This window comes from Lagopus muta, chromosome 3 (genome assembly GCF_023343835.1).
Source record: "Lagopus muta isolate bLagMut1 chromosome 3, bLagMut1 primary, whole genome shotgun sequence".
NCBI lineage: Eukaryota > Metazoa > Chordata > Aves > Galliformes > Phasianidae > Lagopus > Lagopus muta.
The window spans coordinates 5,878,640-5,901,279 of NC_064435.1; the positions used below are offsets into that span (position 1 = coordinate 5,878,640).

At 39.6% G+C, this 22,640-nt stretch overlaps 1 protein-coding gene across 5 annotated transcripts in view; it reads left to right on the forward strand.

The window, feature by feature from the left end:
* FAM135B (family with sequence similarity 135 member B) overlaps window positions 1-22,640 on the forward strand; it is a 253,776-nt gene that overhangs the window by 136,448 nt on the left and 94,688 nt on the right. For all 5 annotated transcript variants that reach the window (XR_007375706.1, XM_048938962.1, XM_048938959.1 and 2 more), the window contains one exon: window positions 15,812-15,891. Coding sequence is in view for 4 of the 5 variants with exons in the window: in XM_048938962.1 (XP_048794919.1) it covers window positions 15,812-15,891 (80 nt within the window). In the remaining variant the exon portion in view is untranslated. The remainder of the gene's footprint in view (window positions 1-15,811; window positions 15,892-22,640) is intronic.

Below are 22,640 nucleotides of genomic sequence, written 5' to 3' on the forward strand. Positions count from 1 at the left end.
GCCCCATCTGGAGTATTGTGTGCAGGTCACATCCCCAGCACAGGAAATATGTTGAGCTTCTGGAGAGGGTCCAGAAGAGGGCCACAAAGATGATCAGAGGGCAGCTTTCCTACAAAGACAAGCTGAAGGAGCTGGGCTTGTTCAGTCTGGAGAAGGGAAGGCTGCAAGTAGACCTCATTTTGGCCTTCCAGTATTCAGAGGAACATGAGGAAAATCATCTTTTTACACATAGTGATAGACAAGGGGGAATGGTACTAAATGGAAGAAGGGAAGATTTAAATTTGATGTCATGGAAGTTTTTCACTGAGAGAGTGGTGAGGTGCTGGAACAGGCTGCCCAGAGAGGTTGTGGATACCCCATTCCTGGAGGTGTTCAAAGTCAGGTTGGATGACAGGCAGCCTGATTTAGTACTTGATCTAGTGGTTGGCATCCCTGTCTATGGCAGGGAGGTTGGAACCTGATGATCCTTGAGGTCCCTTCCAATCCAAGCCATTCTATGATTCTATAAGTAGTGATAAGATGAAATTTGGAATTATCGTAAGCTCTCAAATCATTATAACATTTATGGCTTCTCCAACATGTATTTGTTTTAAGTAACTATGCTGTCCAGAATTTTCTCTCTGATATTGCATATGCTTGGCTTCAGTACTTTCTTAATGACTGCTGGAAACTGAGTATGTAAAATTTGTTATTGCCATGCAAACTAGGGTTGAGCAAAAATATGGTAATTTTTCTCATTATCATGTCACTGATTTAGTTCCCTTTACACATCTTTTTAAGAGGGAAAGCACTAAATAAAGGCTAGGAGATGAGAGTTCAGGTCTATTTCTTTGCCCTATGTTTGAACTAATCTGTTCTCTTGACAGTACTGTCTACACACTTTTTCAGTCTTGTAATTTTAATGCAAATATACTGTATGGGAACTGTTGAGTCACGGCCTGAATCACTGATTCATCACCTGAGGCAAGGACTGGGTCAGCTGTGGGAGCTCAGGTGAAGTCAATTCACCTGTGTGACCTCCTAGACCCCATTTAAGAGCTGACTAGCACTGGAGAAGGATCTCTTTTTGGAGATCCCTCCTTTTTGGGAACTTTTCCCCGCTAGCCTAAATCCTCAGACATGGGTAAGGGTTTCTTCCTTGATTGTTTCTTTTTCACCATGGTAATCTTTCCTACTATAATACCTGTGAAGTACCGTCCTTACCACGCTAATCTTCCAACTGTACGTGCACCAAACCCAAGTGATCTGTGACTTTTATTATGTGCTGGAGTAAGTGATGAGTCTAGGAAATTTCTTGAAGTGGGTCTGAACGGCCTTTCAGTTCTTCAGCTTTTATCTGCAAGTATGGGAATAGTAATAATTTTTCAGAAGATTGTTCCCAAGAGTAGAATACAATCACAAGTGCTCAGATGATGAGGTTATAGAAAACATTATTGGCCAGGGGAGAAGTTTGTCCCAGACTGTCTTTGGCTTCTGTTTTCCAGGTATCTTTTTTATTCTGCTTAAATCATCCCAAAGTCTAATTTTCAGAGAGGAAATTTGTACACTATCTCCATATCAGATGTCTTTAAGATGGCTTTGGTGAGGAACCCAAAATCATTACTCTTTTTGATGCTTCATCCTTTAGAGATGCCTTATGTTAATAACTGCTTGTGTAACTGGGTAGTTTAATTCTATGGATGAAATCAAAGTATATAGAGTCTGTACTGCAGACAAGGTGCACTTGAGATGCAGCGAGAAGAAGGGGGAAAAAAAAAAAAAATTGGCCTTTGTCCTTGCTTTAATGGAGTTGACTATATAGAGTGTCTGGATGGGAAGATCTGTTTTAGCACTTTAATTACTTAATGTACTTGTTGCAGCAAAAGTGCATTAACAAATGCAGATCAATTTCTCCCATCAATCTATGTCCACTCTGTTACTTCAGAGCAGTCATTCATTTGTGGGATAACATCTGCCAATGAAAGGTATTACAAATAAAATGCATCCGAAAAAATGAACTGTTCTTTAGTAATCTCTTGTTCTCATGTGGTTATGCATGATAAATCTTTATAACAGTATCCTGCAACAAATGAGAAGTCAGTTTATAATATGACTGTTTGGTGTGATGTCTGCAGCCAGTCAACAGCAAAATTGCTGAGGATGCTGTGGATTTTTAATTCATTTTCTGAAATTTTTGCTGACCAATTTAATACCATGTGGTGTGGTCAACACGTCTGAGGGATGGGATGCCATTCAGAGAGATCTAGACAAGCTTGAGGAGTGGGCCCAGGTGAACCGCATAAGGTTCAAAAAAAATCCAAATGCGATGGCTTGCACTTGGATTATGGCAACAGCTGCTATCAGTACAAGCTAGGGAATGTAAGGGAAAGGGCATCAGGGTACCAGTGAATGGCAAGCTGAACATAAGCCAGCAATGTGCCCTTGCAGTCCAGAAAGCCAACCATAACCTGGGCTGCCTCTAAAGAAAAGTGGTTAACAGATCGAGAGAGATGATCCTGCCCCTTTGTTCTGCTCTGGTGAGGCCTCACATGGAGTACTGTATTCAGATGCAGAGTGCTCAGTACAGGAGAAACATGGTCCTATTGAAGTGTGTCCAAAGGAAGGCCACAAAAATGGTCCAAGGAATGAAATACCTCCCTTAGGAGGACAGGCTGAGAGCTGGGGGTGTTCAGCCTGGAGAAGAGAAGTCTCTGTGGATGTCTGAGAACAGCCTTTTAATATCTAAAGGAGAGCTAGTGGACAGATTCTTTAGCAAGGTCAGTTGTGATAGGACAAGGGGAATTTCAAACTAAAGAAGGGAAAATTTAGATTGGATATAGGAAGTTTTTTTTGTTTGTTTGTTTGTTTTTTATCATAAAGGTTATGAGGCAGTGGAACAGTTTGCCCAGAGATGGCAGATGGTTGTCCTGTTCTTGGAGACATTCAAGGTCAGATCGGACCATGCTCTGAGCAGTCTGGTCTAGTTGTAGGTGTCATAGAATCATAGAATCATAGAATCACTAAGGTTGGAAAAGACCTAAAAGATCACCCAGTCCAACCGTTCACCTATTCCCAATAGCTCCTACTAAACCATGTCCCTCAACACAACATCCAGCCTTTCCTTGAACACCCCCAGGCTCGGTGACTCCACCACCTCCCTGGGCAGTCCATTCCGGTGCCTGACCACCCTTTCTGAAAAGTAATACTTCCTCATGTCCAGCCTGAATCTCCCCTGCCGTAGCTTGAAACCATTCCCCCTGGTCCTATCACTAATGACACGAGAGAAGAGGCCGACCCCCAGCTCACTACAACCTCCCTTCAGGAAGTTATAGAGAGCAATAAGGTCTCCCCTGAGCCTCCTCTTCTCCAGGCTGAACATTCCCAGCTCCTTCAGCCTCTCCTCATATGGCCTGTGTTCCAGACCCCTCACCAGCTTTAATTGCCGAAGAATTGGACTATGTGGCCTTTAAGTGTCCCTTCCAACTCAAATGACTATGATTCTCAGGTAAGGGCAGTTCTGTCTTGCTCAGCTGCTGGATGTGGAAAGAAGACTTACTTGTGCCAGCGGGAATAATAGTTATGCATTCAGATTTAGTGCAGATCATTTCATTTAAGATGTGGAAAATTCAGACCTATGATGGGTCTTATGTCTGATGGTGTTTTTATTGTTATCAGATATTTAGGTACTTTGTTTTCCAGGATAGAATCTACAAGTTCAATTTAGGTTCATTTATCTGATATGTAGTGAATGGAGGAAACTAATTGGGTGAATAATTATATTCTCAAGCAGGATGAAGATTTGTAGGTATAAGCATGTGTCTATTTTACAATGCTGATCTGAGATCCAATTAATATTTTTATTCAATGAAAACAGGAAGAGCCTCAGCAGGAATGAAAATAGTACCATATGGAAATGCACAGAAAAGACACGGATGATCTCAGACATAGGAGGGAATTGGACCCAGCTGTATTGAGACTTAGGTTACAAAATAACTGCAGAAAAGTATCAGCCCTCTCATTTCTAAAAGGACTCTTTACAAACTTGGTCTGAAACGGTATGATTATTGAGGAGTACTTGATTTCTGCATTTTGATTGAAGAAAATATAGGTTTTATTCTTCGTTATTTAGATAGAAAACCACAGAATCATAGAATGGTCTGGGTTGAAAAGGACCACAATGATCATCTAGTTTCAACCCCCCTGCTATGTGCAGATTTTCCAATCACCAGACCAGGCTGCCCAGAGCCACATCCAGCCTGGCTTTGAATGCCTCCAGGGATGGGGCATCCACAGTCTCTCTGGGCAACCTCTGTCGCCACCCTCTGTGTGAACAACTTCTTCCTAATATCTAACCTAAATCTCCCATCTTATTTTAAAACCATTCCCCCTTGTCCTAGCACTATCACCTCATGTAAACAGCTGTTTCCCCTCCTGTTTATACGCTCCCTTCAGGTACTGGAAGGCCACAATGAGGTCACCCCAGAGCCTTCTCTTCTCCAAGCTAAATAAGCCCAGTTCCCTCAACCTTTCCTCATAGCAGAGGTGCTCCAACCCACTGATCATCTCAGTGCCCTCCTCTGGACCCGCTCCAAGAGCTCCATGTCCTTCCTGTACTGGGGACCCCAGGCCTGGACACAGTACTACAGATGGAGCCTCACAATAGCCCAGTAGAGGGGGACAGTCACCTCCCTCTCCTTGCTAGCCACCCCTTTTTTAATGCAGCCCTGAACACAGTTGTCCTTCCGGGGTGCAGGCGCACACTGCTGGCTCATGTCCAGCTTCTCATCCACCAGGACCCTGAAGAGAGGGTCCATAGAGCTGCTCTCAAGGAGATTGTCATCGCTCAGTCCAGTTAGAGAGTTCTCTCAGTTTCTTGTAGCATCAGAATAGTTGTGTTCAACATACATCTTATATACCATTCACTTACAAACAAGAAATTCCTGTTCCTCTAATCAGTTAATTGGCCCTAGCTTCTCCTAGAGAACAGTGCTGAAGGATGAAAGGTTTCTCAAGAGTGACAAGATTAGCAATGCATACAGAAGAACCTACTGTTTATCCCTAGGCTCAACTCACTGTTTGTTTTCTGTGTTACGCTCCAGTCTCCCAAGGTTTCACAGTGATACAGTCTATCTAATAGTCTGATAAGCTCTTTGGTGACTCAGTTACATTTTCTTGCACAGGAGATCTTTCCCCAGTTTGTCTAAATACCTGGGATTGACCTGACCTAAGTGCAACACCTTGCACATGGCCTTGTTGAACCTCGTTGGGTTCACATGGGCCCACTTCTCCAGCCTGTCCATGTTCTCTGGATGGCTTCCCTTCCCTCATATGTATTGATCGGACTACTCAGCTTGGTGTCATCTGCAAACTGATTCCATCATCACTCAATTCCATCATCTATGTCATTGATAAAGATGTTGAAGAGCACCAGTCCTAAGACTGACTCTTGGGGGACACTGTTTGTGACTAGCCTCCAACCACAGAATTGCCTGAGTTGGAAGGGACTTCAAAGATCATGAATCTCTGACCCCACTGCCACAGGCAGGGCCACCAACCTCCCCGTTTAATGTTAGACTAGGTTGCCCAGGGCCCAATCCAACCTGGCCTTGAGTATTTCCAGGGATGGGGCATCCACAACCTCTCTGGGCAGCCTGTTCCAGCACCTCACCACCCTCTCTGTGAAGAATTTCCCCTGACATCCAACCTAAATCTTCTCTCCCTCCCTCAACTTAAAAACATTTCCCCCTGTCCTGCAGTTGTCTACCCTTTCAAAGAGTTGAGTCCCTTTCTGTTTATAGGCTCCCTTTAGGTACTGGAAAACTGCAATGATGCCACCCTGCAGTCTTCTCTTCCTCAGACTGAACAAGCCCAGCTCCCTCAGCCTTTTCTGATCATCTTTGTGGCCCTCCTCTGTAGCCTCTCCAACAGCTGTCTGTCTTTCTTGTACTGAGGGCTCCAAACCTGGACACAGTATTCTAGATAGGGCCTCACAAGTGCAGAGTAGCTCTTGCACAAGAGCACCTCCCTGTTCCTGCTGGCCACCCCTCTTCTGGTGGAGCCCAGTATGCCATTTGCTTTCCAAACTGCATGAGCACACTGCTGGCTCATGTTAAGTTTTTCATTCACCCAGACATAGAACTGGTGATCAGAACTCATTGGCTGCATTCAGCCAACCACATCTTAATGCATTGAACTGTCCAACTTTCATATCCATACCTTTCCAATTTAGAGAGAAGGATGTGGTGTGATGCCATGTTCTGCTCACAGAAAGAGCATATTTGCAACCATTTTGGAGATATTACTCATGTAAGCTTAAGGAGCTATGAACTCCAGACACCTCCACAATTTGGTGGTATCTCAGGTGCGGTTGTATAATTTGTTTCTGCTCTTCTTCTATTTTGTCTTCTTTAAAAAAAAAAAATTCATACTGTGAAAATATTTCTGGAACACCTTTTTCTGAATTTTTACATGATTAACATTTTGAAGACTACCTCAAAAAGAAGGTCAGAGCTTTAGCAGAGGTGGCAGATTCATGAAGCAGTTGGGAATCAAGACTCTATTCATTATTCTGTACAGACTTTCTGTAAAGGAGAGAGAATTTGTATCAGCAAAAACATTCCGAAGAGAGTTTTTGTTGCAGTTGTTAATGATGCATCCGTTCAACAGAAAGAAATAATTCAATCTCCAGAGCTGTAAGGTTTATTCCAGCACTGAGTGTACTTTTAGAAAAAAAGTATTCAACTTTCTTGGAAGAGGGGTAATAGTTCCTTCAGTACTGCCAATAGTTCAGCGAGAAAAATAGGTAAATTTGGGTAAGTTCTCACACTTACTAATTTTATTTGTATGGAGTGAGTGGGAGGAAATAAGGATGGCCCATTTTCTGAAACAATGGAGAAGAAAATCTAGAGTGAAAGAAGTAAAAATGAGAAAAATAAGGAGAAGGGTGTAAAGAGAAGGAGGAGGAGAAGGAGGAAAATTTCTTTAGAGAGCAATGATTTGGTCATCTTCAATCTTGATGTGGGAAAAACCTGTGGTACAAAACCTGCTGTTTTTTTTCACTCATGAAATCCCATGAAGTCTCTGTATGTCATAGTTGCATGAATGTTCATTTTTGATCCTGTAATCATGTCTTTAATCTTTTAGAATAGGAAATGCTGCCTTTTTTATCCTTTATTTTAGTTGTACCATGTAAGATGTAGACACATCCCAATCTGTGTTGCGCTTCTCAATAAGGCTGTCATTGTGAATGTAGAACCACATTTGCAAAAGAGCTGAACCCCTGCAATTCCATTCTCTTTAACAGGACAAAGTCAAGTTGTAGTGAATTATGAGAACTAAACTTTGAAAGAGAACAGGAGGAAATTTCTCTCTTGGACCACCTCAAACATCTTAGGTAGTTATGTAAGGGAAGATGTTGCCTCTTCAAAAGTTTGTGTTTCATTTGTGTTATGTTGTTTGGTTTGCTTTTTGAGGAAAACCTTTGTTTTCCTCCTTCTATCTCCCTTAAACTCAGTCCCACTGTCTGCATTGTTAATGAAGATATTAAGCAGTACAGGTCCCAGTACAGATGCCTCAAAAAAACCACTGACCTCCACAAGGGTATTGAGCCATTGACAACACCTCTTAGAATATGGCCATTTGGCCAATTCCTTATCTGCTAACTAGTCCACCCTTCAAATACATATCTTCCCAATTTAGTGACAAGGATGTTTTGTGAGAGTGTGTCAGTGGCCTTATAGAAGTCTAGGTAGAGGACACCAATTGCCTACCCTTGCCCACTGATGTCACTCTGTCATGAGTCACTGTGTGTCAGATCACGCTGCATCTTCACCTTGGTCATGTTCCCAGGCTTCCTTCTTTTGGAAACAAACTAAGGGACAATAGCTGGAAGACACCCAGGTTTTGTATTCATTTGGGATTGGAAAATTGCCAGGTTGTGCATGAACTGAAAAATATCTTCCTGGTCTGCTAGGTTAGATATATCCATTATGTCTCCAGTGAGTTTGCAAGATCACTTTGGCTTTCAGTCTGCTGGGAAGATGTGAGAATCATACTATGAAAAGGTTTGTATGCTTTTTAAAGGTGCAGCCTTTCTCAGCCTTCTGAGAAGCTGTTTTCTGGTTATCGTTTTCTGTTGTCTTTTCCAAATCTAAACACCTGCATACACATTTCAGTTTACAAATGTTACAGAAAAACTTCAGAAGTCATGAGAGTCACCATGTTTGTCTGGCTGTGCATCTTATGCTTGTAAAAAAAAAAACAAAAACAAAAACAAAAACAAACTGTATTGTAACCATTTGAACTAAGAATGAAAAGAATGACCTTCAGAAACATTCATCTCCTTTTATATCTATTAAATAATTTCCATAGAGTGCCTCTTCTTGACACCCAGAACAGCTAAGGGCTACGTATCTCTGAGATTATTTCAGCGTCAGATATTTCAGATGCTCCAGCTAGAAGAACTGAAAATCTTTCCATCTCTAGCTGCTCATATAATTTAAAAACAGATCGAAAAATGTTACTACTTGACTCTGAGACTAAATTAAACCACGTTTCCAAGGTTTCTCATTGCCTTTGAGAAAAGAATATAAGTGCTCATATCCTTATTAGGGTCCTAATTTTTCTGCCCTTTCCTTTGCCAACCTCTCTTCGACAACAATAAAGCATGTCTACTTTCATTTTACTCTGCTGTTCATCATCCCACTACCTGCTCTTCTTCACCTCTAACTTGTCTGAAATGGAAGAAAATGGCTGATTGCTTTAAGAGTATGGATATGGGACCAAATTAAAGACAGCACTGCTACCTTGGTGAGCGTGAAAGGGCAAGAACCCCTGAGGTGAGTGTAAAAGGAGATGTAAAGAGTGCTAGTTGGTGTAATTGTCAGAGAGCTGCAGGGATGCAGGGCCTGGAGCTTTTATGGCCTATAGAGGCACAAGGTTCTGCAGAAAAAAGGTGATCTGAATAAAAGGTACAAGAAGATAGAAGTATAAAAATGATCAAGGTTGTGGCTTACCTGGATCCAAATGAAAGCCTTGCATCAAAGGTATCAAGAGCCAAGTATATGCTTTGATTCAGTAACACGCTGAAGTATGGAAGCTCTTTTCTTAAATTTAGGGTTTGAATGCCAAAAGGTATTATATCTTCCACATTTTATTCAGGCCCACTTAGTTTGAGAGTTTCCAGCCCTACATCTTGGGCTCAAGATTTCTATTTGGGCTCCGCATGTATTTGTGTTTGATCTTGGGACATGCTAAGCATCTTCAGCAAGATATTGAGATCCTTTGTATACTGTTTGCTTGGATGATAATGAATCACACATATACTCTGTAGGTTTATAAAGCTTAACACAATTTATTGTTACAACAGGATTTTCTGGGAAAAGAATAGAAAAGAGAAAAGGTGAGAAAAGAAAAGATGAGAAAAGATGAGAAAGGGAAAGGGAAAGGGGACCACCAAACATTTATAACTGGAAAATTTCCTTTTTCACTTGCCTACTTGTCTCTACAGCCTCACTGTAGGTGGGCAGCTTGCAGTATATCAACTGTGCCCTCAAGCTAGAGATGAGGACTACATTATTATACTGCAAGGAGGATTTGGATTGCTCTTCTCATTTTCTATTAATTTTAGATCTACCTTCATCAAAAGTTAAAGAGCCTGAGGATAATTCTGTGCTGAGAATTGTGGAAACTTAATGTGATAAAGGAAGTCTGGATAGGAATGTGATAGTTGTGTCTGACTAAACTGCTGTTGTGCCCTGGCACAACAGCTGCAGACATTATGGCAGTGGCTCCCCACTAGACCTGTCAGCTCACTCAGTGTTTCTGTAAGACAAAGCACTGAGGGCTGAGGAAAGCCTTTGTCTTGCCACCTTCACTTATGAGCTGCCCAAGTTGTTCCTTCTGCTGCCAAAAGAGTGGGAAGGAAATGTTGCTAGTGGGAATGTTGATGAAGGTTGGGAAGGAGCACCGACAGCCTACAGTAGTTCCTGTGCGACATCTTCTCACTCCTGTTTTCTGGGGTTCTTTAACACCCTACTGGGATCCTGTGGTTGAGATGATCACAAAGGTTTCTTTTAAATATCATTCCATTGAAAAAGTATTGTGACTGATGTTTGCAGACGTGTGTAGATTCTAAAGAAAAATCCAACAAATGAGATGTTCTGAAATAAGCTGTGTTTTACACATTTTTTAATCACTTCAAAATGCAACAGAATGGGAATGATTTTCTTTTTTTCTTTTTTTTTTTTAAATAATAGTGCATTTAATGTAATCACATTTCTTGCTCCTCACACATGGCCCTGCCTTGCTCTGTTCCCTTCAGGAATACCCTGCTCCCATGGGTCTCCCCATGGCAGCCAAGAAGACCAATGGCATACTTGCTTGTATCACAAATAGTGAAGTCAGCAGGGGCAGGAAGGTGGTTGTCTACTTTTGAAGGCACTTTTACTTTCACTTTTACAAGGCCACACCTTGAATACTGTGTTAAACTTTGAGCCCCTCATAACAACAAAGACACTGAGGCCCTGGAGCATGTCCAAAGAAGTACAGCAAAGCTGGTGAGGGGTCTGGAGCACAAGTCTTATGAGGAGTGGCTGAGGGAACTGGAATTGTTCAGTCTGTCGAAAAGAAGGCTTGGGGGAGACCTTATCACTCTCTACAGTCCCCTGAAAGGAGGTTGCAGTAAGGTGGAGATTGGCCTCTTCTCTTAGGTAACTAGTTGTAATGGTCTCAAGCTGCTCCAGGGGATGTTCAGGTTGGATATGAGGAAAAATTTCTTCTCAGAAAAAGTGGTTGATATTTTGTAATGGTCTGCCCAGGGAGGTGGTGAAATTTCTGTCCCTGGAGGTTTTCACGAAAAAGGTAAATGTAGCACATAGGGACATGGCTTAGTGGGCATGCTGGGGATGAGTTGATGGCTGGACTAGATGATCATAGAGGCCTTTTCCAACCTTCATGATTCTGTATCTCTTTCCTCTCTCCTAGGCGGAAAACGGTTACCTTCTCTTATTCTTTCTTCTTTGAATACTATACAGAACCCACCAAAAACAATATGCTATCCAAATCCTATGCAAAATAGACCACAAGGTACACTGCACTATTTGACTAACGCACTTTATAGACCACTTTAGTGAAATACTGTTGACTTGTCAGATACGTAACTGTTTTTTTGTTGTTGTTTGTTTGTTTGTTTGCCATGAGTGAGGAATATCCTTTTTTTGTTTGATGCAGAGTTACAAAATCTTTCATGGCAATGCTTCCAATCTGTCTTACTGATGGGAAAACAGAATTACACCTGAAAGACAGAAAAGTATTGTTTTTTTTAATTTTCATGTTTTCATCATGAAGCTAGTTTGCAGGTCTGCCATTTTTTCAGCCCCCAGTATCTGTATAGGAAATAATAGCTTGTAGTTATTTTCTGGCTGATTGTTCAGTAAAATCCTAGGTGCTGTATTTTTCTAGGAGTCATCCTAGATAATTACAGTTGTTTCATCAAACCCTGAAATTCTTCTGGAATATAGTGCAGCTACCTGATACATATTTAGAAGTCCTCATATGGGAACAATCATCAGAAGACAAAAAGGCTTACTAACATTACCAGAGATGGAATATATGTTCTTTCCTGCAGAAAAATAACAAGTTTAAACTCTCCTTATAGCCAATGATGTTACTTCTTGGGTAGAGATTTAGGGTCTCATGCTATTCTGGTGGTCTCTCTTCCTCATTGTTTCCCAAAACAGTGTGCTGCTGCAGCTCCCTAGCAGCAGTAATTCAACAGAAGTTTTGCTGACAGGGACTGCTGCAGGGCATCTGGTCTGAGAAGCAACAGGAACTCCAGGTTGAATGACAAGACTCAGCACGCAGTCGGTTTGTTTGCAGTATTTACTAGCTTAGGGCTTATTTATTAAAATACAGCCAAAGTCAGGATGAAATTTTAAGCCTTAGAGTTGGTAAGGTATAATTCAAAGTAGGCAGAAGCTATGTAGTTTATCCTGTGGCATTGTTACTGGGCAACTTTTTTTTTTTTTCCAGGCTGAAAGAATAACTGGGGAAGTGTAGTTTCTCAGGGCTCCTGATGGGAGTGATCCAGTTTGGTAGAAAGGTACATCAGTATTATCCACCAAATTTCTTCTCTCAGATTCACCAACCCTTCTTAGCCTAATCTCTATAATGCCACCACTGATGTCAGTGGCAATGGAAGTCAAGTACGCAGCACCTTGGGAGATGAGATGATCCGGCATTAGTCAGAGAGGAGTAAGCAACGGCAGGATGGAGTTCAAGTGTCAGAAGCAAGGCTGGTACCAGCCTTCTCCCTGGTTGTGTTTTTCTTCTGTTTTTGTTGTGAATCCTTTGGGATTAGGCACTGCCTTTTGTAAATCACTAGAGATGACATGATGAGCTCCCTGAAGCAAAAACATTTGATTCACTTAAAACTAAATATTTCCTCTGTGCAATTCAATACGACAGCAACAATTAACAGACAGTGAAACAAACCTCTGCACCTCGCCTGAGCATTAAGTGAGCAGTTAACATCTGAGAGTGACAATGGTTCTCCTGAGAGGAAGTCTGACCACCTCTGTGCTGAGAAGCTGGAAAGTGCCAGTAGCTCTGACTTCTGAAAGGGAGAAGCAAGGCGTGGCTGTATAACCAAGCACGTCCATTAGTAGAGCCAGGCTCCCAAGGCAGGTTCTAACGTCAGTGCCCCAGGTGAGTCAGTAGAGGTCATCAGGGATTAATGAGTGTCCTGGCATGGAAAAACAAAGTTAACATTCAAATTATCAGTCATCTTAAAGATGAACAATTCACAAATGGCCAGTGAAAGTGATGATGGCAAATTCATTGCTACTGAGGTGACCTATGCAGACAGTCTCACAGGGGAGATGAGATTTGGACTGGTACAGACTGCCTACGTAAATAATGCTGGTCCTGCAGATGGGAAGGATCCAAGTCCTATAAATCATTCAGAAATTTACTGAGTTTCTCCTAAAAACAAATTGGCTTTTTCATCCCTGCTTCTACTAGGGGAAAGTTTCACAGCCTTGTTCATTTGCCAGCTACATCTTCTTGTTTCTAAATTGCATTTATTCATGGACAGTTATATGTAGCTGTTCTTGTGCCAATTTTGTACTTTCTTGTACCTTACTCTCCTTCCTTCCTGATGTTTTTCCTTTCAGTGTATTAATAGATACAGAGGGGATCTGACTGCTGTGTTTTGCTGAGCTGTGTGCCAAGTTCCTTTAGATCTTTTCTTGAAATCAGCTTGCTGTTTCCTCATCTTTCCTTTGTAGCACCTGTTCCTCATTACCCAGCAATTTTCCATGGTATTCCTACTTTACTAAAGTCTAAATAAGCTTTTCTGCACTGTTCTTATTTAAAAATAACATCCAATAATAACAGCAACAGCAACAACAACAAAAAAAACAAAACAAAACAAAAAAAACCAAACAATGCTATCATCTCTTTACCATCTGTTTAGAGGGGTACCACCTAGCCTATTTCTCATATGCCAGGTATAGCTAATGGACTGGATATTGGGTTAGATTGGATACTAGGAAAAAGCTCCTTACCAGAAGGTGAAGCAGGCTCCCAGGGCAGTGGTCATGGCCCCAGACTGCTGGAGTTCAAGAAGCATTTTGACAGTGCTCTCAGACACAACGTTTGATTTTGGGTGGTTCTGTGTGGAGCCAGTGGTTGGACTCGATGATCCTTATCAATCCTTTTCAACTTGGGATACTCTGTTTCCCCTGTTGCTGGTCAAAGGGATGGAGAAAAGTCAGGAGTGATGGCGTGGTGTTCAAACTGGGAAAAATGGCATGGAATGTAGGGGGTGTTTTAATGTTTGGTTTTGTATTATAGTACCCAAACTGGCAGGAAATCATATTAATTTTCCCCAAGGTGACTCTATTTTGCCAGTGATTGTAACTGGTAATTGACCCCCTGCTATTTATTTTGACCCGCAAGACATTTTGCAATATTTTTTTCTGTTGTTTTGCTGAGGAGAGTGGTTGAGAGAAAGGTTGGGACTTTGACCCTTAGCCAAGGATAACCCATCACAATTCCATGAGACAAAAATCTAAAAGAATTTCCAGACAGCTATAGGAGGTCATTCTTAGATAAGTATACTGGAAGTAACATGAAGTAACATTATATTAATTCCTCCATACCAAGTACTATCCTACTTCACTGCTGTGGAAATCCACTAATACCATATTGGTATGATTTTGAAATGCTGGAACTGTGGATAAATTAGTAAGGGTATTTATTTATTTTTTTTCCAGTTAAATAATGAAAATATGGAAGGTTTTAAAACATAATTCTTGCACTTGTTTTGGAAGACATTAACACCAATATAATTCATTCACCTTCCACCATTGTGCAAGAACAGTGTAAGAAATAGAAAGATCACACAGTTAAATGCTTTGGTTGACAGCATTTTTAAGTGGCTGTTGTGTGTTTAGAATTCTGTAAACTGAAGAACAAATGCAGAGTTTTCATTTCCAAGCCTAAAATGGATACCAAAAATTGCCAGAGATCATGCTGGGACTATTTCCAGGAGGACAAGGACCTACAGGATTGATTATGTAGGGTAATGAGAGATTTCCACTGTAAGTTTCCACTGAAGATTTTTTTCTCTCCTCATCAAACCCCTATCTTCAGCTTTTAATCCAAAAGAGAGAGATCTAGGTTGTTCACTACTACATAGCAAGTAAAGATTTTATTGGTAACTGTAACCTCTATAGCTGTTGTTTATTCAGCAATTCAAATAACACTGGGCTTTCTAACAGTTCATTTCCATGTACTGTTGTACGTACTTTCCTGAAGAAGTAATTCAGCTGTCTTAACGCCTTCAGGATAGACCTTTACAATTCTGATTTTTGTGTTTAGAGGCTGAACACAAATCAGGATGAAAATATCTCCAACCACTTGCGAGATAACCCCGTTGTGAGGAATTTATAAATGAACAGACCAAACACACTGTAGGAAGGAAAATGCAAAGAAAGAGGCATTGGCGCTGGCATGGCTTTTCAGCATCTCAGTGGGAGAGCTGCAAATAAACAGTGGTGTCCTGTGCTACACAGGAGCTTATATGCACTGCCTGTTATTCCTTACTTACGAAAGTGCTGACAAGGGAAAATTCTGTAAGTTTCTTTCTCTGTTTGGACTGAGCTCCTGTTTTCAAACTTTCTGAAGTGTCCTGCATCTTCTGTAATGAGCTGGTGAAACTGCTGGTGTTTTCTTCTCTTTTGTCATCCTTCACTTAAAGTAGGAATCACCTACAGAATAGCAAATAACTAGAACACAACTTCTTTAGATATGATTAAAGCTAATGACAATATGTTGTGTTCCTGTATGGAACAGAATAATGATAATACCTATGTATGAAATGAGTTTTTCCAGGTCTGAGATGAGAACATTTGTTTTCTTTCTGCAGAAGTTTCCTCTTCCCTTATTTTGTATTAAGTATTTGTCTCTCTTTATTTGTCTCTCTGATCAGTGTCTGATCTCACTGCATTTTACCACAGATCTTTCTCAACTCCTCTTTTCCGTACAGAAAGCCAAGATCTTTTTACAACTTTTCCTTATCAATCACACATTTGGTCTCCATGTCTACTCAGACTGCTGTGAAATAGGATGATCCTGATTAGCAGCAGTATAAATTATGACTGTAGCTAAAATTACACAGCAGAAGAAAAGGTTCAGTATTTCTGAGCATTTCAGTTCTTACAGGGGCTTTTGTTTGTCTATGGATACCTAAGATGTTTTCTCAAAGATTTTTTAAGTCAGGTCAAGCCAACTGTGTAACAGCATGCCATTTCTAATCCTTTCTTCTCAGGTATTACCAGATAAGAGCTGGACTGAAGATTCCATCCAGGATTCCCCACAGGCTGTTTGCTACAATTGCAGAACAGACAGGTAAACTGGTCCCTGAGGACTCTGACATGACTGCAGATGGTGTGGCACAGAGAAGGAGGATGTGTGTGGGGAATGGGTGAAGAATGGCCATGAATTTCTGAGTCTGACCTGGATTTTCTTTATGATCTGTGGCTGCTCTTGACTTCATTCTGATGTGGGATGTTACTGAGTTAGACTTCAGGTGTACAGCAGTGGTCCAGGAAAGTACTGTGCAATCCAGATATTACTTAGATGTATATGTATATATATTTTTTTTCCTGGAGTTGCAAGATCTGGGGAGCTTTATGAATTGGGCTGGGACTGAAACATTGACAAAACAAAATTGTATACTGTGGGAAAATTGTTCATTCAAAGACAATTCTTCACTTCTTGCTGTAAAAATGTACACAGTACTGTGCAATGTCTCCCTCATGCCCTATAGAAGTGGGAACATCTAAGTTAATGAACACTAGTGAGTGCTGACAGAAACCTTACCAAATCCATGGCCAAGTTCAGACTGAAGGAAACTGATGCAGACTTGGATTATGATCTTTAGTGTAAAGATATCCACTGATAAAGCAATGTCCTACTGTAGGTCAATTGAAGAGTTTTCCAATAGATGTTCTCCATATATATCTTATAATTTTCACATTTCCAGACACACATCACAACAATTGCCAAAGCATCAATTAATTTATTACCAGCATAGATTCTGTAAGTACTTGTAAAATTTAAACTGAATTTTCTCTGCTGGGATTCCATGTCAGAAAATCAGTGGAAATTCATGCCCTCTTATTTTATCTATGATTTTCCTTGCTGACAGTGGAAGAAGTTGTTTTGCTATTCTATGAGATTGTACAGAAAAACCAATAGACTCCTTTTCAGTATTGCTCTGAGAGGACAAAAAACTGTGAATGCAAGTTTGATGAGTTCTTCAGTTTGAATATTACACCAAACATAAAAACGCATTTTTAATTATTTTATTACTTTTTACATTTGAACTGATCCAATTAAACATTCTTTCGTGGATTAAATATTCACATCCTTTAATATTTTTTTCCAATTTGAAAGTCTGGTTCAATTAACTAAGATTTAATAATATACTGAAATATAAAATAATTATGGAAACTGTATTTTTATAAAATACAAATAATTATTAAAAATCCAAAGTTGTCTGAAAAAAAAAAAAAAAAGATTCAAGAACTCAAACTCTGAGTAAAGAAATTATTTCTGAAAAAAAAAATCTATCTCAGTTTGATATACCTTTTTGTATGAAAAATCCTTAAGGAAGTAAGAAAATGATTTTTCATTTTGTTCTAGTGTTCCTTCATTCTCTGTAAATATCCTAAATTTTCAGCAGATTCTGGCATAAGCAGTCTAGAACTAAAATTCTGGAGGCTGGTGGCCCTGCCTGAGGCAGGGGGGTTGGAACCTGATGATCCTTGGGGTCCCTTCCAATCCAAGCCATTCTATGATTCTATGAAATATAGCTAAAACTTTTCTTTGTATGGAAGAAAAAAAAAACAAAAAACAAAAACCCAGCAACACAAAGAAACAATCAGAAAAACCCACACTCCTGTTCTGTATTGCACTAAGAATGGCAATTTTATGTAAAGAAAAAACTGAACCGTTTTCTCCCTTTCTGTTTTAGTCATGTCAGTATTTTCTTTTGCCTGATACACCTCAGTGTTCTGTTTCCTTTCACTTCTCAAAACAATTCATATTAGACATGAATAGCAGAGAGGCGAGGCAGGCAGTGTGGTTACAGAATTAGCTGCTGACTTGCACAGTGCTAATGAAATCCAGACTGGAGTTTAATAGCTTTATAGAGCTAACATCAAGACAGGGGGTTAAAGCTTTAAATGTTTTCTTCTTGGCTATCTATGCAAGTACTTAATTGATTTCATAGGTCTGTGAGAGAGCATTATTTAATGGGACTGAACTTAATGGCAAGGAAGCTGTAATATTCTTCTAATTCTCATGCCAATGAAGACTCTCTGAGTTTGGGCATAGCTGGGATAGGAGGTAATTAAATTTCTTCTAGTATTTCCTAGCATAGCAGTGCTATACTAATACAGGGTGGCATTATACAGAATCACAGAGTCATAGAATTATTTGGGTTGGAAGAAACCTCAAAGATTACACAGTTCCAACCCCCCTGGCATAGGCAGGGCTGCCAAACCAGTAAATCAGGCACTAGATCAGGCTGCCCAGCAACCTGTCCAACCTGGCCTTGAGCGTTTCCAGGGATGGGACATTTACATAGTGAATAAACTCCTAATTCACCAAAAAGAATGAAGGCAAAAGTAGTTGAGTTTGGTGTAAACAAAATCTTTTTGATCTTTTCCTTATCGGGTTCTTAGCATCATGAGAAGTAAAACTTCCTAGAAATCATTAGTAGTAATATTTTTCTTCCAGTGCATGCAACATTTTTAATTAACTTCTGTGGGATTTGCAATAAAACTATTAGAACTGACAGCATTAGCAATGTTTAGTTTGCAACCTGCTAGGTATTTTCAGATGCATGATCAGAAAAGACATAATTCTCAAGAATTCAGCAGAAGTGAAGCCACTGTGTAGCAGTTGCCAGCATGCCCAGGGCAGAACTAGCAACGCGTACAGGAGTTCTAATGAGCTACCACATGGTCCGTAAGTCTGCTGCATCCTGACTATGTTGTAAGAAAAGAATGAGCTATGTACACCAGCTAAAACAATAGAAAATTGTGCTGAGGACCAGTATCCCTTATATCTTGGCATTGTAGATCATTAAGGCTGCACATTATCTTCTGTTGACTCAGACTGTAGCATATACATATATACATGTAAATATAAATACAAAAAGTATATACAATTATTTAATACCTCTCACCATTGTTAGTCACAGAATCACAGAATTACAGGGGTTGGAAAGGACCTCAAGAGATCATCGAGTTCAACCCCTCTGCCATATTAGGTTCCCTAGAATAGGTTGCACAGATAGGTGTCTGGGCAGGTCTTGAATATCTCCATAGAAGGAAACTTCACAACCTCTCTGGGCAACCTGTTCCAGTGCTCCATCACCCTTACTGTAAATAAGTTCTTCTGCATGTTAGCATGGTACTTCCTTTGTTCAAGTTTTAGGCCTTCAATTCTTGTCCTATTGCTGTGCACCACCAAGAAAAGAGTGCAGTGCATTTCCTTAAAAACAAAAGTAGCCTGGTGACTAGTGACTTCCTCAGTGCTGAAGAGGAGAAAGGGAACAAGGCTGGCTGAGCACAGCCTTTGGTTTCTTTCATGTTGGCTTTGAAATCCCTTGAGATTTAGCTTCATGTCTCTGAATAGGCATCATGACTGATGGAGCCTGCTTTTAGCTTATGAAGAGCAAGCTATGCTTACTACTTTTTCTTGGCATGGAAAATCAGTTTCAGCGTCAGTTCTGAAGGGCTGAGCTGATGTAGATGTGTCTTAAAGCCAAACTCTAAAAGCGCCTTTTTGAGCGGATTTTTTTTTTTTTTTCATCAGAATGGTTTATTATAATTGTGGTACAATGATGTTCACCTGCAGCATACATTAGGCTGAATGTGAAAAGCAGACAAAGGATCTGGGAAAGTGAAAGCAGCATCTCATAGCAGCATATTGGTATAATTCACTCATTGGCTGAGTTATTTTGTGATAGGCTAAATGTCTTCCAGAGGAGTTTGAACTATTGTATAAATTTTAGCACAGGAATTCGGAGAAATATGAACATGCATTAAGTGTTTTCTATGCTATAGGTAGAAAATACAAGGAGCTTATCTTTAATATATTTTTAAAACATTTTTATTTTAAAATTTGCCTATGAGCACGCAAGATCATTGGTGAATGGAAGAAATAATAATGGTCTGAAGCATTTAAGATTAGCTGTTTTTATCTTAATTTCCTGTACCATGGAAGAATGGAGAGCAGTGGAGACCGGATTAATACAGGTGGAGGTTTCTTAAAGAAGGTGATATGTTGGGGTAAACAGAGGAAGTTGAATTACATTGTTGAAGAAGCCAATGAAGACAAATCTCAATAAATGCTTATTTTTGAGTTTTCTCTGCAGTGTTTTGCAGTAGTATACATGCCACCTGGAGGTATTACTTTTTGGAAGGAGACATATTCTTTATTAGTGAAATTTGCAGCAAGATTTTGCTGTATGAACTGTTTTTAGATCTCCTGTATCTTATTCTCATACACTATAGCAATGAGTAGCTGCTTACCTTTTTATGTTACAGATAAGGGTAAAATATTATGTGAACATTAGGAAAGAATTACTTAGCATAGTTTACATCTAAAGAAATTACTTAGGACTTCGATTTGAGTCCAGATTTCCTTTGCTTCTCCCCTGCAGAATCACCACATGACCTGTTTTCAAGAAGACTTTCTAAGCAGACAAATATTTTTGGCAACTTGTTCTGAAAATATGAAAAATAATAGAAAGTGTTTAAGATAAGTTGTTACCTATCAGTCTAATCTTTAGTAGACTGTAGCAGTACTATACCTAATTTTACTCTGTTAAACTGGGCTATTTGCTAAGTGCAGAAAGCCAAAGAGAGACAAGGAATGTGCATTTCTTTGTTAGTTATCTCCAACAAGGCAGTGGAGACAAGATATGATATTACACATTAGATCTTTTGATGCTGTAGAGATGTTTCATGCACATCTGGTTTGAGGATTTCTTATAAAATGGTATAACTGACATTAAGTGTCAAGGAAAAATTAACAGTATATAAATGGGACATGAGGAAAGGAAACTGGAAGAGAATATGAGAAAATGAAGGACATTACTGCAACCTGTGCCTGAATTTTTCTAGACCAGTTCCTGATCCACTATTATGAATACATGCAAGATAATTTTGCTTTTTTCTATAAATTAAATGTTAATTCTGTGACTATCTCAGACCTAATGTCAAGGGCCAACTATATTTATAATATGTCCCTTGGCCAACTATTCATGTCTGTTTTTAATAGACAATTACTGATCCTTATTTCTTTGTTACTGTTTGGACATTTCAAAGAAATTTCCACTGAAGGAGTTTTGCATTAACTTTTAAAGAAAAAACCTTCTCTTATAAAGTGTTTCTTAATACACTCGAAACAGGCATTTGTATTCTGTTGCTCATTAGAGCATGAAGAAACAGCACCGTGACTTGTGGAATAGTGTGAAATTGCAGTCATTAGCTTCAATAATTTTTTGAAAGACAATTTCTACCTCCATTAAGTGAAGATAAGTTTACTGCTTTTGAAACATGAGAAAGGAGGCTAGAGATTCAAATTTTAGCAAAAATATGTTTTTATTTTCAAGGCTTGTCAAATTAATCTGAAATAAATACATATTTTATATGTAAAGTAAAGCATACCTGACAAATATGGATTTTATCTAAAGAGGATCTTGTTATTAGAAGAGTTGCTTTGGGGATTGGTTGTTTTACAAACCCTTATTACCTTTGAGACATTAAAAGACACTCCAAAATTTTAAGAATTGGTATCAGAGAATTATAAAAAGATTTGGAAGGGTCATTAAAGATCATCTAGTTAAACACCCCCTGCCATAAGCAGGGTTACCACCCATCAGATCACGCCATCCAGGGCCCTATTCAACCTGGCCTTCAGTTCAGGGATGGGACACTCACAGCTTTGTGGCCCTCTGCCAGACACACTCCAACAGCTTCACTTCTTCTTTTAAAACTAGAGAGAGGGGTAAAGATAGAGATGGACAATTATTTCCCTTACTCTTGTGTCAAGCTTCTTATCTGCCAGGACCCCTAAGTCCTTCTCTATTGGGAGATACATGAACAAAACAGAATTCAGTGATACACAGTAAACGAGAAGAATGTTTATCTGCACACAAGAAAAAGAGGAAGAAGCAAAAGATATCCTTGACATACATGCTAGTTCTGAGTGTATGTCTTGTTGCTTTTCCAATCAAAGGTTTACGTTATGGCTCAAAGTATACAAATTGGAAAGGAACATTTGTGACTGGGAAGTTTTGCCTTGCGGACTGAAATATATCTGTGTATTCTTCCCTTCCTTCTTGCCAGAAGCTGGGACATATAAAGTGGATGGCAGAGAAGCAATGTGATAGACCACTGTATTGGAGCTGCTGAACAGCATCTGAAATTGAGATGAACTGAGCAAAAACTGACCATGATCAGAAAAGGATGCCATAACTGGAAAGGGTTTGTAAGCACCAATACATGCCACAGGGTCCTTTTCCCTGGACAGTATGTCTGAGGGAAAAAAAATCATCATCAGAACCCACTTGAAGGTCTGGTAAAAATAGAAATCTGTTCTTCAGATGCAGAGTCCAACTGTGCAAGTCCTTCAGTATCCACCACCACCATCTTAAACTTTGAATAGTTCTTTTCACTGATTCAGTGAGTAATTGCATCCAGACAATTGTTTCTTCCTGCTCTGTACTGAAGCAAAAAAAAAAACAAAAAAAACAAACAAAAAAAATCTTATTGTGATGTCCTTTACTTTCTTTCTCATCTGAATTAATATTTCAAATAAATATATAAAGTACCTGCTACACAATTAGGTGACAAAACAAGCAAATTTTTGCTAAACTAAGTTTCTGAAGTTATTTTTAGAAGTGAATCCTGTAACTGAACTCTTAGGGAACTGTCAGTGAGTTTGAAAAAAGAAGCAAACATTTTTAAGGAAACATTTTAACAAGCAATTTTTAACAAAACAATCTAAGAATGCACTGACAAAACTTTATGCTGTTGATAAGTACTAAACTATTCTATCGTCCCACATGTCAGCAT